This window comes from Entelurus aequoreus, linkage group LG05 (assembly GCF_033978785.1).
Source record: "Entelurus aequoreus isolate RoL-2023_Sb linkage group LG05, RoL_Eaeq_v1.1, whole genome shotgun sequence".
Lineage (NCBI taxonomy): Eukaryota > Metazoa > Chordata > Actinopteri > Syngnathiformes > Syngnathidae > Entelurus > Entelurus aequoreus.
Window position 1 is genome coordinate 77,416,798 of NC_084735.1, and position 15,000 is coordinate 77,431,797.

The 15,000-nt window shown below is 41.2% G+C and overlaps 1 protein-coding gene across 1 annotated transcript in view; it reads left to right on the forward strand.

Annotated features, from left to right (window-relative positions):
- The window catches only part of doc2b (double C2-like domains, beta), a 302,553-nt gene that overhangs the window by 286,356 nt on the left and 1,197 nt on the right, over positions 1–15,000 (forward strand). Inside the window, 3 exon segments of the mRNA XM_062048951.1 lie at positions 1,381–1,462; positions 10,878–10,974; positions 12,562–15,000. The exon segment at positions 12,562–15,000 is cut by the window's right edge and continues 1,197 nt beyond it. Of these exon segments, the coding sequence (XP_061904935.1) occupies positions 1,381–1,462; positions 10,878–10,974; positions 12,562–12,695 (313 nt within the window). The 3' untranslated portion in view covers positions 12,696–15,000.

Here is a 15,000-nt window from a genome sequence, read left to right on the forward strand (position 1 = left end):
ATCTTAGAGAAAAACGTAATTTAAAACATTTGTACGCACGTACAACACTTAAGACCTTCAGTATATCAGTATGTGGAATTAAATTATGGAATGGATTAAGCAAAGCAATCAAACAATGTACTAATATGATACACTTCAAGAAACTCTTCAAACTTAAAGTGTTTACAAAGTACAAAGAAGAAGAACCATGACAAACATTCTCAATTTATTTCATCCATCCATTCATTCATTCTTAAAGTAATCTTACTTATCTCATCATATGAAATATGACTTACTTCACCAATTATTATTATTAAATTCTTACTATTATTTATTTATTTATTTTTATTGTGATTACTTATGGAGTTTATTGTGAAAAAATTGTGAACAGGAAGTGAACAAAAAGTTTTGCAACCGTTATGTAAAGAAAGGGGGTAGGATTAAATAAGCTCTGCTTCTTCCTACTCCTTTTCGAACATGTTGAAAAGAAACTGGAAATTGTGATGTATCATGTTGTATGCTTGCATGTTCGAAATAAACTCAAAACTCAAACTCAAACATTTAATAAAGTCAAATACAAATAAGGCTATAAGAGAAGTATCCCACACTTCTCTTTTGTAAAATAAATATGTACAGCAGATAAGGGAATCTACGTCACCGGAAAAATAAAAGTTTGGGTACAATTGTTATAGATGACAGATTCTGTCTCATTTATCAATAAGGTTCCATCAGTGTCATGTTTTTTTCAGCGTAAAAATGTTACACTATTAATGATATCAGAATGAATATTGTAATAACAAAGTACATTCTAATTGTTATAAATAACAATCTTTCTTATTATTTTTTTACATACAGAATATTTATAACTTTATAATTCATCATCATTATTATTATTGTTGTTATTAATATTGTTAGTAATATTATTATTAATATTGCATTCTTCACCAAGTTTAAACCATTACAAATAAATATATTTATTGTTAATTTGTACGTTAGCAGGCTACTTCCTGGTTCTTAGAAGATGACGCAAGACAACTGGAACATACTATTTTTCATCCAAAAAGAAAAAACAATGTTGATTGTGAGAACGTTAGCATTCTACTTCCTGGTTCATTGACGAAAGTAGACCCGAACGTATTAAACAAAAGCAAAAAGAAAATGTAGTGATTGAAATTGAGAAAAGTAAAAAACAAAACAAACGTAGCTTCTTTGTTAGTTAGTTGGCTACTTTTATGTTTCCGTGACACCTTGTGCGGGAGGAACAGTCAAAACCGTGATTGACACACATTCGCACCTTTATGTCCACTCACAGAGAGGTTATGAACGCCTCGGATTCCCCAGCAGGCGACCTTTGCTTCGAACCATGATTACATTAAATTCCCCCTCCTTTCTGTCCTGCAGGTACCTGAAGCCTGACGAGAACAAAAAGTCAAAGCACAAGACGGCTGTGAAGAAGAAGACGCTCAATCCAGAGTTCAATGAGGTAGAGAGGCGCCCAGCAGCGACTGTGCCCAGAGCTCGCCGCGCTCGCAACAATAAATGAAAAAAAGAGCAATTTTGCCAGTCTTTAACCGGATGTGTTTATGTGCTACACAACTAGTAAAAGCTTGTACGGCTGCCAGGGTGAGGATTTGTCCCGGTTTTTCACAAGCCGGTCAAGAAGGTGCAACATTTAGTTTGTGGTGGTGTCGTACACAAAGAACAACATTAAGGAAAACAGGACTATGAATGTTAAACAGGTGACCTCCTTGTGGCTGTAGTGTGTTTTTAACAGAGATTACCTTTTTTTTTTTACCATCAACCCAATCATGGGGTTTCATTTTTTTCAGACTTTATTTGGGTGGAACAATTTTTATATTATTTGACTAAAACATGAATTTGATTAGGTGCAAGTTTTGGACCTAATCAAAAGTTATTTTGGATGCAAATCAACAAAATTAACATAAAAAACAAACATAATATTCAAGTTGGATGGCGTGGCAAAGTTGGTAGAGTGGCCGTGCCAGCAATCGGAGGGTTGCTGGTTACTGGGGTTCAATCCCCACCTTCTACCATCCTAGTCACGTCCGTTGTGTCCTTGGGCAAGACACTTCACCCTTGCTCCTGATGGCTGCTGGTTAGCGCCTTGCATGGCAGCTCCTGACATCAGTGTGTGAATGTGTGTGTGAATGGGTGAATGTGGAAATAGTGTCAAAGCGCTTTGAGTACCTTGAAGGTAGAAAAGCGCTATACAAGTATAACCCATTTATCATTATTTAAGTTAAAGTTAAAGTGCCAATGATTGTCACACACACACTAGGTGTGGTGAAATGTGTCTTCTGCATTTGACCCATCCCCTTGTTCACCCCCTGGGAGGTGAGGGGAGCAGTGAGCAGCAGCGGTGGCCGCGCTCACCCCCAATTCCAACCCTTGATGCTGAGTGCCAAGCAGGGAGGAAATGGACCCCTTTTTTATAGTCTTTGGTATGACTCGTCCGGGGTTTGAACTCACGACCTACCGATCTCAGGGCGGACACTCTAACCACAAGGCCGCTGAGCCACTGATACATAGGTTCTGTGTGGGTCTCAAACCCCAAAATCAGAGTTCTATTACATATCAGGTCAACACGCCATCATATGGGTCACTCTCTCCCAGGGTGAGCTGTTTCAGGAGACAATGTAGCAAATAAATCACATTAACTCCTACGCCCTGCAATCAGAGCCTATATATACAGCTGTGCAATCGCCTGTTTAGTCTCTTTTTCTGGTTTTCGGATTGAGACATGATTATGTGAAACTATCGAGCTCCAATGGTGCCAGGAGAGGTTTTTGGTCCACCCTGTGAGACAGCATTATGGAGCAATCTCGTAGGGCGAGGGAGCTTATGCGCTCTGTGAGAGATGTACCAGCCTCAAATGTGTACCGGGGTCGTGGGTGCCTCCAGGGCATCGCAACATGCCACCCGAGGGAGCCAGGTCAGGGGTGGCCAGGCTCACCGGCGTTCCTTTCGCAACGGGAGTCGCAGTAGGACCTCCCATCTTAGGGGACACCAGACCCCAGTCGGCTGGCGACCGTTTCTGTCCCTGACGGTTATCGGCCTCCGGCTTCAAGCTCACTGGCACCAGTGTACTCGCTGCCCTTGGATACTGAATACACTGGAGTCAGGGTACAAACTTCAGTTCCAAACCAGACCACCACCGTTTTCCGGAATTATTCCTACCCTCGTATGACAGATTGTCAGTCCCTTGTAGCAGAGGTCTTGGCTCTTCTGCAGAAGGGGGCAATAACGCCTGTCCCCACCAGCGAGATGCGCCAAGAGTTTTATTCAACCTACTTCCTGGTTCCAAAGAAGGACAGAGGCCTCCATCCTATCTTGAACCTAAAGAGTTTCAGTTGGGCCTTCTGTTATCTATAAGGCACAGGGATTGGTTCACTGCAGTGGATCTGGGAGATGCATACTTCTACATTCCTGTACACTGAGGCCAGAGGAAGTACCTCCGGTTCTTCTTTCAAGGCACTGTATACGAGCACACCAACCTCCTGTTTCGGTCTGTCCCACACCTTCACAAAGTGCATGTAGGTGTCTCTAGCCCCTCTCTGTTGCCAGGGTATTCATATCGTGAATTACCTGGACGATTGGTTGGTTTGCTCCTCAACAGAACAAGCCCGGCTCGAGACCTCGACTGTGTTGAAACATACTGAGGACCGGGGACTGGCCTTCAACAGGGAGAATAGTTGCCTTGTTCCATCGAGGACGGTGGAGTATCTGGGTTTGGTCATAGATTCAACCTCAGTGAGAGACGTCCTGACCTTGAAGAGGACAGCTGTGCTGATGGACAGCTTGTCACATTTAAATGTGGGCAAACACATAACAGTGAAGCATGGTCGGAGGCTGTTGGACCTCATGGCAGCAGCCTCCCAAGTGTTGCCCCTGGGGTTTGCTTTATGTGCAACTGCGGCACCTTTGGCTCGCCAGACACAAGGGAAGCCCCCTCGAGGATGCTATCCGTGTGTCTTTGATTTGTCTCCCAGCAATTGCATGGTGAACCATGGGCCCCAGTGGGTTGAAAGGTGGCCGTCCCTACAGACGCCTCAGAAGCATGCTGGGGGGGCTCACATTAATCTGCTTGAACTGGAGAGCGTATCGGGCCTTGGTGTACTTCCGTCCCGTGATTCAGGGGAAGCACGTGTTCGTTCAGACCGACAATTTAACGGTAGTTGGCAACATCAACCACGAAGGATGTCTGCAGTCATGGTCCCTGCACGACCTGGCACACAAACTCCTCCTCTTGGCTCATGCACAGGATGTGTCCCTGAAATCTATCCACTTGCTGGAGGAGGTGAACGTAGCAGCAGATCTCCTGCCCAGGGGAATGGCGGCTTCACCCAAAGATTGTGGAAGCCATTGGGTCTCCATTCGGAGAGGCCCAGGTAAACCTATTTGCCTCACTGGAGACCACCCACTGTGGTACTCAATAGCGGGTTGGGTAGGAACATTGGGGGTGGACGCTGTTGCATGCCGGTGGCCCCAGGGCCTGCTTTATGCATTTCCTCCCTTTCCCCTCATACCAGGTGTTGTGGCCAAGTTGGGGATGATGGAGGCCAGGGTTCTGCTTGTGGTCCCAGATTGCCCACATCAGCCGTAGATGGCAACTTTGCAGAGGCTGCTGGCTGAACAAGCTGTCACAGGCTCAAGGGGAGCTCAGGTACCAGAACCTGGGGATTTACAGACTACATGTCTGGCTCCTAGACGGGGTCCACCCTGAGGCTTAAATGCTACTGATATGGCTACCCTGCAGGCAGCCAGAGCTCCCTCTACCAGGGTGATTTACGCTAGAAGATGGAAACAGTTTTGCTAGTGGTGTGCAGGAAAGGGCTGGAACACATGTCTGTATATCCGTCTTGTCTGAGGTTAGGAGGATCTGCCATCTCTCTCCTGCCTAAACCATCTTTTTTACTGAAGGTGTTCCCTTGCTCTTTTGTGTTGAGACCCTTGGTTCTGGAGCCTTTTTATCCTCCTCTCCATAAATCTGCAGAGGCAGCCCAGTTGCACTTAGTCTGTCCAGTCCGGCCCCAGAGGGTATACATTGATCGCACACACCCTGTTAAACAGACCAATCAATTATTTGTGATCTATGGGAAAGCTAAGCTGGGCCAATCTCTTTCCAAGCAACGTTTGGCCCGCTGGGTTGTCGAGGCCTCTGGTCTATGATGGTGCTGGAATCTCTCCATCTAGGGGCGTGGTCGCCCACTCAACCAGAGGGATGGCTGCCTCCTGGGCACTCTTTAAGGGGGCTTTCCTTGGAGGACATTTGTGCGGCAGCTGTTTGGGCCTCTTCCAGGAACTTCGCAAGGTTTTACAGGCTAACTGTTGCTTCGTCAATGGCTTCTGCTGTTCTGGAGGAAGGTCAGTGAACTGTGCTGTCCCTGTCATGCGAGACCGTGACTTCAGGGTTGGTATTCACCTGGTGGTTGTGTTTCATTGATTAAGGAGGTTCTGTTAAAGGAGATCTTTTCTCAGTTGAAAATTGTTTATTTCACAACAGGTGGCCTTCATTGGCTTTTGACTGTTTAATCAAAACCTGAGGCTTTCCTCAATGAACTATGTTCTGAACTGAACTGTTATTCTAAGGGTTTTTAGCCTCACTTCCTCTTCTGCTGGACCTTATTTGGTACACTGCTGACCCATACTGTGGCGTGTTGACCTGATATGAAATAGAACGGATGGTTGTGGAAGGTAAACATGCTTCTATTAATAAAGGTCAACACGCCAGCTTGTAGTGTCATTCAGAAAGCTGGTTCTGCCTCAGTCGGAGAAAAGCGACTGAACATGCGATTGCAAAGCTGTATGTACAGTTGCTGATTGCGCCCGCAGGGAGGAGGTGTGAATGTGATTCATTTTCTACATTGTCTCCAAAAACTCCTTTGGAGAGAGTGACCCATACGGTGGTGTGTTGACCATAGAACCACGGTTATTTCGTAACCATCCAATTTACCAATATGTTTTTTCAAGGCCGATACCAATTATTAGTAGTCAAGGAGCCTGATAACCAATATTTGTAGGCGATATTAATTTGCAGTCAAAGTTTATAGTGGTTAATTTAGCACCAACAAACATCAGGAGATTTTATATACACCTTTATTATGTGTGTCTAAGAAGAACATCCACATTTGCATTTCAAAATATAGGCGATCTTTTGGGAAATTTTGAAAAAATATGGGATTTTCTCTACATCACAATAACTCACCAGCTACTAAATTTTACAGCAATTTATTGATTGAATACAGGGGTGTGCAAACTTTTTGACTCAGGGCTAAAACAATTTGATACATACATACATATTCTATATTTAAATTCAGATGAATTTAAATAGATGAAAGTTCTCTTTTTCTGGCCATTTTGAGCGTTTAATTCACCCCACAAATGTGATGCTCCAGAAACTCAATCTGCTCAAAGGAAGGTCAGTTTTGTAGCTTCTGTAACGAGCTAAACTGTTTTCAGATGTGTGAACATGATTGCACAAGGGTTTTCTAATCATCAATTAGCCTTCTGAGCCAATGAGCAAACACATTGTACCATTAGAACACTGGAGTGATAGTTGCTGGAAATGGGCCTCTATACACCTATGTAGATATTGCACCAAAAACCAGACATTTGCAGCTAAAATAGTCATTTACCACATTAGCAATGTATAGAGTGTATTTCTTTAAAGTTAAGACTAGTTTAAAGTTATCTTCATTGAAAAGTACAGTGCTTTTCCTTAAAAAATAAGGACATTTCAATGTGACCCCAAACTTTTGAACGGTAGTGTATATATATATATATATATATATGTGTGTACATATATGATACATGTATATATAGCCTATATATATACCCTATACATAAATATACACATATATAGCCTATACATATACAGTATATGTGTACATATGATACATTTAGATATATATTATATATACACACACTGACACATACCTATATATATATATATATATATATACATACACACACACACACTGACACACATACATATACATATATATATAAACATGTATATATACATATTTATATACATATTTATATATATACTACACACACACACACACACACAATTATATATATATATGTATATATATATATATATATATATATATATATATATATATATATATATATATATATATATATATATATATATATATATATATATATATATATATATATACATACATACATACATACATACATACATACATACATACATACATACATACATACATACATGCATGCATACATACATACATACATACACACACACACACATACATACACACAAAGAACAAAACAAATATTTTTTCGCGTGAGCACCGCAGTAAAAAGTAAACTGGAGAAAAATTCTCACAAGAACTCAGAGACATGCCCTGTCAGATATCAAAACATATTTGGGAGAATTATTGACAGTGAGAGTATTTTTTTTATTCTTAAATTATTTATTTTTTTAAGTAATTGGGCTCCAGCAAAAAGGAAACTCTTCTTATGCAGGGCAAATTAGCTGGTGCTTGTGCAGTGGTTATTACTACCTACTTCACTTCGATATTTACTTGTTAGTTAGTTACTAAATACTGCTATCATATTTGTATGTATTGTATCTGCTGATGTAGTTGTTGAAGTTTCCGATATACGTCAAAACCCAAATATCCGCGCCTATAATCGGTCGAACTGTACCCAGGATGCAGAGACGGCAGGTGAAGTGCCAAAGATTCGGTCTCTTCTAGTGGCAAATACTACTGTATTATTGGTATTTATAGTTTATTTAGCTGTTTTTATGATTGAAAATGCTTCATTTTAGGACCAACAAATTATAGTATATGCTTTGAAAAATGCTTGAAATATCTGCAACGTGGTGAAGGGACCTTTAACGTGTATTGTACTGCTCTAAGATGTATGAAATATAAAAGGATAAAATCAAATAGCGCCATCTTTGTTGGAGCTGGTGGGGCAAATTACCCCCTGCCCCATCGCTAGTAGCATTTAGTACAAAATGCTATACTTCACCACCCAAAGCATAATAAATGTATGTACACTTATGGTGTTTCCAATACATTTCTGCAGCAAGAAAGGCATTTCAATTTTCAGGTGGGAGCTGGATAACCTCGGCCAAACACGCTCAAAGGCCAGCGGCTTGACATTTCCTTTGACATTTTTTTCCATCTATATTCCTCCATCACCTCTTGGTCTTTCCATCAGAGACAAACATGTGGGCCTACTTTGATATTAAGGGCGGGGATTTCAAAGCAGACCCCCGATGAATGAACGCTGTTGCAAATTGATACACACACCCACACACCCACACACACACACACGCATGTGCACACACACACGCAAGAATGCCAGCTGTATTGATTATTCACTCTTTAAGAGTTCCAACACGGAGGACTTTAACACTTGCAGTACACTGACCAGCACTTTGAGAGTATCTGCATCCATCTTTCCATGACTTGTGTTCCCTGAGCCACTATTGCCACGACACAAACCGTGTATTGTTATTACAAAGTACATTTAGGACCTCATCGGGAGCTAAATCTACTTCACCGGGAAAAACAAATTGCTTTTAAAGAAGATGAAGGTACTGATTGTATGTTGTACCCATGAGCTTTAAAGGTTTACAGCACAAGAGCGCAACTAATACTTTTTTTGCCCTAGAGAATAAAATGTATAAGTAATCATCTTGCAGTACAATAATCATCCCTATGTAGTACTAGACTCTACCTTTAGGGGTGTAATCGCTTGTCGCTAGATTGTGCGTAGAAAAATATTACAAACCCCGTTTCCATATGAGTTGGGAGATTGTGTTAGACGTAAATATAAACGGAATACAATGATTTGCAAATCATTTTCAACCCATATTCAGTTGACTATGCTACAAAGACAACATATTTGATGTTCAAACTGATAAACATTTTTTTTTTTTGCAAATAATCATTAACCAGCAACACGTGACAAAGAAGTTGGGAAAGGTGGCAATAAATACTGATAAAGTTGAGGAATGCTCATCAAACATTTTGGAAATTTGGAACATCTCACAGGTGAACAGGCAAATTGGGAACAGGTGGGTGCCATGATTGGGTATAAAAGTAGACTCCATGAAATGCTCAGTCATTCACAAACAAGGATGGGGCGAGGGTCACCACTTTGTCAACAAATGTGTGAGCAAATTGTTGAACAGTTTAAGAAAAACCTTTCTCAACCAGCTATTGCAAGGAATTTAGGGATTTCACCATCTACGGTCCGTAATATCATCAAAGGGTTCAGAGAATCTGGAGAAATCACTGCACGTAAGCAGCTAAGCCCGTGACCTTCGATCCCTCAGGCTGTACTGCATCAACAAGCGACATCAGTGTGTAAAGGATATCACCACATGGGCTCAGGAACACTTCAGAAACCCACTGTCAGTAACTACAGTTGGTCGCTACATCTGTAAGTGCAAGTTAAAACTCTCCTAGGCAAGGCGAAAACCGTTTATCAACAACACCCAGAAACGCCGTCGGCTTCGCTGGGCCTGAGCTCATCTAAGATGGACTGATACAAAGTGGAAAAGTGGTCTGTGGTCTGACGAGTCCACATTTCAAATTGTTTTTGAAAACTGTTGACGTCGTGTCCTCCGGACCAAAGAGGAAAAGAACCATCCGGATTGTTATAGGTGAAAAGTTGAAAAGCCAGCATCTGTGATGGTATGGGGGCGTATTAGTGCCCAAGACATGGGTAACTTACACATCTGTGAAGGCGCCATTAATGCTGAAAGGTACATACAGGTTTTGGAGCAACATATGTTGCCATCCAAGCAACGTTACCATGGACGCCCCTGCTTATTTCAGCAAGACAATGCCAAGCCACGTGTTACATCAATGTGGCTTCATAGTAAAAGAGTGCGGGTACTAGACTGGCCTGCCTGTAGTCCAGACCTGTCTCCCATTGAAAATGTGTGGTGCATTATGAAGCCTAAAATACCACAACAGAGACCCCCGGACTGTTGAACAACTTAAGCTGTACATCAAGCAAGAATGGGAAAGAATTCCACCTGAGACGCTTAAAAAATGTGTCTCCTCAGTTCCCAAACGTTTACTGAGTGTTGTTAAAAGGAAAGGCCATGTAACACAGTGGTGAACATGCCCTTTCCCAACTACTTTGGCAAGTGTTGCAGCCATGAAATTCTAAGTTAATTATTATTTGCAAAAAAAAATAAAAGTTTATGAGTTTGAACATCAAATATGTTGTCTTTGTAGTGCATTCAACTGAATATGGGTTGAAAAGGATTTGCAAATCATTGTATTCCGTTTATATTTACATCTAACACAATTTCCCAACTCATATGGAAACAGGGTTTGTACATATACACACACATACAGTATATATTCTCAATGGAACCCTTAAAGTTTTGGTGTTGTTTACTGGCGTCATCATGCAGTATACACGTATCTCTTATGTATGACTGCCATCTACTGGTCACACTCATTACACCATGTACCAAATAAAATTGCTTCGAGGTCGGTAAGCACAACCAGAATTATGCCGTACATCAGGCGCACCGGGTTATAAGGTGCACTGTCGATTTTTGCAAAAATTAAAGGATTTTAAGTGCGCCTTATAGTCTGAAAAATATGGTAATAGTTTTTTTTTAGAATGAGCTGCGGCCCGCACTTTGCATACCCCTGCTTCAAATAATAACAAAATAATAATGGATTAGATTTTGTGCCCCGCTTTTCTATTATTAGATACTCAAAGCGCTCACAGAGAAGTGGGAACCCATCATTCATTCACACCTGGTGGTGGTAAGCTACATTTGTAGGGGTAGACTTCAGGAGTATAATAGCTTGTCACTTGTGGTTCAAGTTGGCCTCTACTCTTCTACTGTCCAGGAGTTCTCCTACGACATCAAGTATGCAGACCTCACCAAGAAGACTCTGGAGGTGACGGTGTGGGATTACGACCTCGGGAAGTCCAACGATTTCATCGGTAAGTGTTGTGGGTAGCTGGCGACGATAGCGTCCGCCAGCTGAGGGGTTTTAACAGTAGCTACTCGCTCCCGTAAGTGGATAGTGTTGCGTCGGACCAGTTCTTCCTCCAAAGGAATCTAAGTTACTGGTCAATCCCAAGTTCTTTCAATGACATATAAGTTAAGTTAAAGTTAAAGTACCAATGATTGCCACACACACACTAGGTGTGGCAATATTATTCTCTGCATTTGACCCATCACCCTTGATCACCCCCTGGGAGGTGAGGGGAGCAGTGAGCAGCAGTGGTGGTCACGCCCGGGAATCATTTTTGGTGATTTAACCCCCAATTCCAACCCTTGATGCTGAGTGCCAAGCAGGGAGGTAATGGGTCCCATTTTTATAGTCTTTGGTATGACTCGGCCGGGGTTGGAACTCACGACCTACCGATCTCAGGGCGGACACTCTAACCCAGGGGTGTCAAAGGTACGGCCCGAGGGCCGGATCAGGCCCGCGAACAGGTTTTATCTGGCCCGGGGGATGAATTTGCTAAGTATAAAAATTAACCTGAAATTTTTCAATGAAAGAAACTGCTGTTCTAAATGTGTCCACTGGATGTCGCAATAGCAATTCTTTGTATCTTTGTAGATGATGCTACATATGTACAAAACAAACCACATGATGTTTTAGTACATCAGTCGAGGAAAATGATCCAGCTACATAAATAACGTACTGTAATTTGATTTTGATATAGTTTTTTAATCTTGATAGATTGAAAATTAACACCAATGAGTTGATTGATGTACATTTATTCAGAAAATATAAATAACGACAAATAAAGTATATATACTATTAACCGCAACAGGTAATTGTAAAAAAAAAACAACAACAACAACATTATAATTTGTACAATTTCAGAATGTGCTTGTTCTATTTTTAAACAAAGAAAACAATCTGAATTGTCTTTATTTTTAAGTTATCGTGCCGTGATTTTACTAGTCCGGCCCACTTGGGAGTAGATTTTTCTCCATGTGGCCCCCGATCTAAAATGAGTTTGACACCCCTGCTCTAACCACTAGGCGATCTCAGGGCGGACACTCTAACCACTAGGCCACTGAGTAGATATATGCTGAGTAAGAAGGACCATCAAGACAGAATTGGAATATTTTCTAGTTTATTCCAAAGCTTTGGGAGACCAACTTAATTAATACATTCGCATCGGCTGCTCTAGTTGATCTGGCATTCAAAGGGAAAGGGACTACTTCTTGAATCCGCAAACAGCCCACACCCTCTCCAGAAAGGAATACAGGCTCATTGTTCTACTACAGATACGATATAAGGGAGTTCTCCAACTTCAAGGTAACACAGTTTACTTGCGGACAAAAAAATAGAAAGAGTACAAATGGAAAAACACTAGCTACTTCAAACATGACTTTGAATAAAGAAATAACTCTAAAACATTTATATGCATTCTCCACAATAGTCACCGACTTGTTTCCACTGCGGCAAATTGGCCCGGAGCCTAGAACTAATCTTGGTTTTTTTTTTAAATCCGCCACAGTCCTGAAACCGATTTTTTGGATTCCAATGATTGTCTTCCCATCTTCAGGTGGTGTGTCTCTGGGCATCAACGCCAACGGAGAGAGGCTGAAACACTGGTTCGACTGCCTCAAGAACAAGGACAAGAAAATCGAGCGCTGGCACACGCTGACCAACGAGTTACCCGGTTCACTAAATGACTGAGACCGGAGACCGGAGCCCGACCCGATTGGACGCCTGCATCCATTCCATCCATCGCGTCCTGCTCGCCCCTCTCCTCAAGTACACTGACCTTCTCTCTCTCTACAGGGCTCAAGTGAAAGGAACTTTATTACAGCATGGCTTGGGAGTTCATCGCTATAGCAACGACTCGTGAAGGCGGTTCCGGTGAAGGATGTAGCCATGGGGAATATGCATGTATGCTAATATCGCAAAGAGTTCAATGTTTATTTTCTTGTCTTGCACTCGACGGAGGATTGTAGAACTTTCCGGTCTCTTTCTTATAGTACTCGCCTCGGTTTACGGTCAGGACGGTTTTTCCGGAGTAGTAAGGAACACCCCGCGGCGATGGCGTCTTAACGCAGAACAAAACATGCTCACAAACGGCGCGTAGCGTGTGTTAGGATCGATTTTATCCGACAAGATGGAGACTATGCTACTGTGTTGTTAGCATGCAGGTTTTGTCGAGTATCCATCATGTTGCCACCGACCAATGAGCAACAAGCAGTGGCACCAGAAAAAGAAAAAAGGTACCAAGTGTAGTACCTGCTTCCGCCAGTGGAAAATGTGTCGTAACAAAAACGTTTTGGTACACTATTGGTCACTTCATTAGGTACACTTACGCAATCTAATAGTGTATCGGACAAAATCCCGACTGGGACCACGCCGTTTTGTGTGTCTTCAGGTTTAATGCTAACGAGCCGTGTTCGTCCACACGTGTTTCCAACTCAGCGGGTCGCCACTTTTAACTTATAAACTGTAACTCCACTACGTATTAGATTCTATATATCGCATACAACAACGTAACGTTAATCAAGGCGGTAGACGGGAGGACACACATTTTTAGCAACTCTAGCTTCGCTATGTGAGCTACATGCTAACATTAGAGTCACATTTCAACAGCAACATTATGCCAGGTTAGCATAATCGCAAAAAAATATAAAATCCCCCTATTAACGAATGAAGTCAAACGTTAGCAACTTTAGCATAGCTATGCGAGCTACATGCTAACATTACACTCACATTTTAACAGCAACATCATTCCAGGTTAGTTTGAGTCTAACTGATAGTTAGCGGGGCTTTATTTTAAGATGTGTAGCAAAGCCTGCTTTCCAAAACAACATAGAAACATTACAGTAGCTACGTGAGCTACAGTGCTAAAATGACACTCACATTTTAACAGCAACATCATTCCAGGTTAGCATACTCGCTGAAAAATAAAACTAAATAATCGAACTTACAGCACCCAAGTTTGAGTCTAATTGATAGTTAGCAGGGCTTTATTTTAAGATGTGTAGCGAAGCCTGCTTTACAAAACAATGTAGAAACATTACAATAGCTACAGTGCTAACGTTACACTCACATTTTAACGGCAACATCATTGTAGGTTAGCATATTTGCTGAAAAATAAAACTATATAATCGAATTTACAGCACCCAAGTTTGAATCTAATTGATAGTTAGCGGGGCTTTATTTTAAGATGTGTAGCGAAGCCTGCTTTACAAAACAATATAGAAACATTACAATAGCTATGTGAGCTACAGTGCTAAAATGACACTCACATTTTAACAGCAACATCATTCTAGGTTAGCATACTTGCTGAAAAATAAGACTAAATAATCGAACTTACAGCACCCAAGTTTGAATCTAATTGATAGTTAGCAGGGCTTTGTTTTAAGATGTGTAGCGAAGCCTGCTTTACAAAACAATGTAGAAACATTACAATAGCTACAGTGCTGACATTACACTCACATTTTGGCAGCAACATCATTCTAGGTTAGCATATTTGCTGAAAAATAAAACTATATTATCGAATTTACAGCACCCAAGTTTGAATCTAATTGATAGTTAGCGGGGATTTATTTTAAGATGTGTAGCGAAGCCTCCTTTCCAAAACAATATAGAAACATTACAATAGCTACAGTGCTAAAATGACACTCACATTTTAACAGCAACATCATTCCAGGTTAGCATACTTGCTGAAAAATAAAACTAAATAACCGAACTTACAGCACCCAAGTTTGAATCTAATTGATAGTTAGCGGGGCTTTATTTTAAGATGTGTAGCGAAGCCTGCTTTACAAAACAATATAGAAACATTACAATAGCTACGTGAGCTAACATTACACTCACATTTTAACAGCAACATTATTCTAGGTTAGCATATTTGCTGAAAAATAAAACTATATTATCGAATTTACAGCACCCAGGTTTGAATCTAATTGATAGTTAGCTGGGATTTATTTTAAGATGTGTAGCGAAGCCTGCTTTACAAAACAATATAGAAACA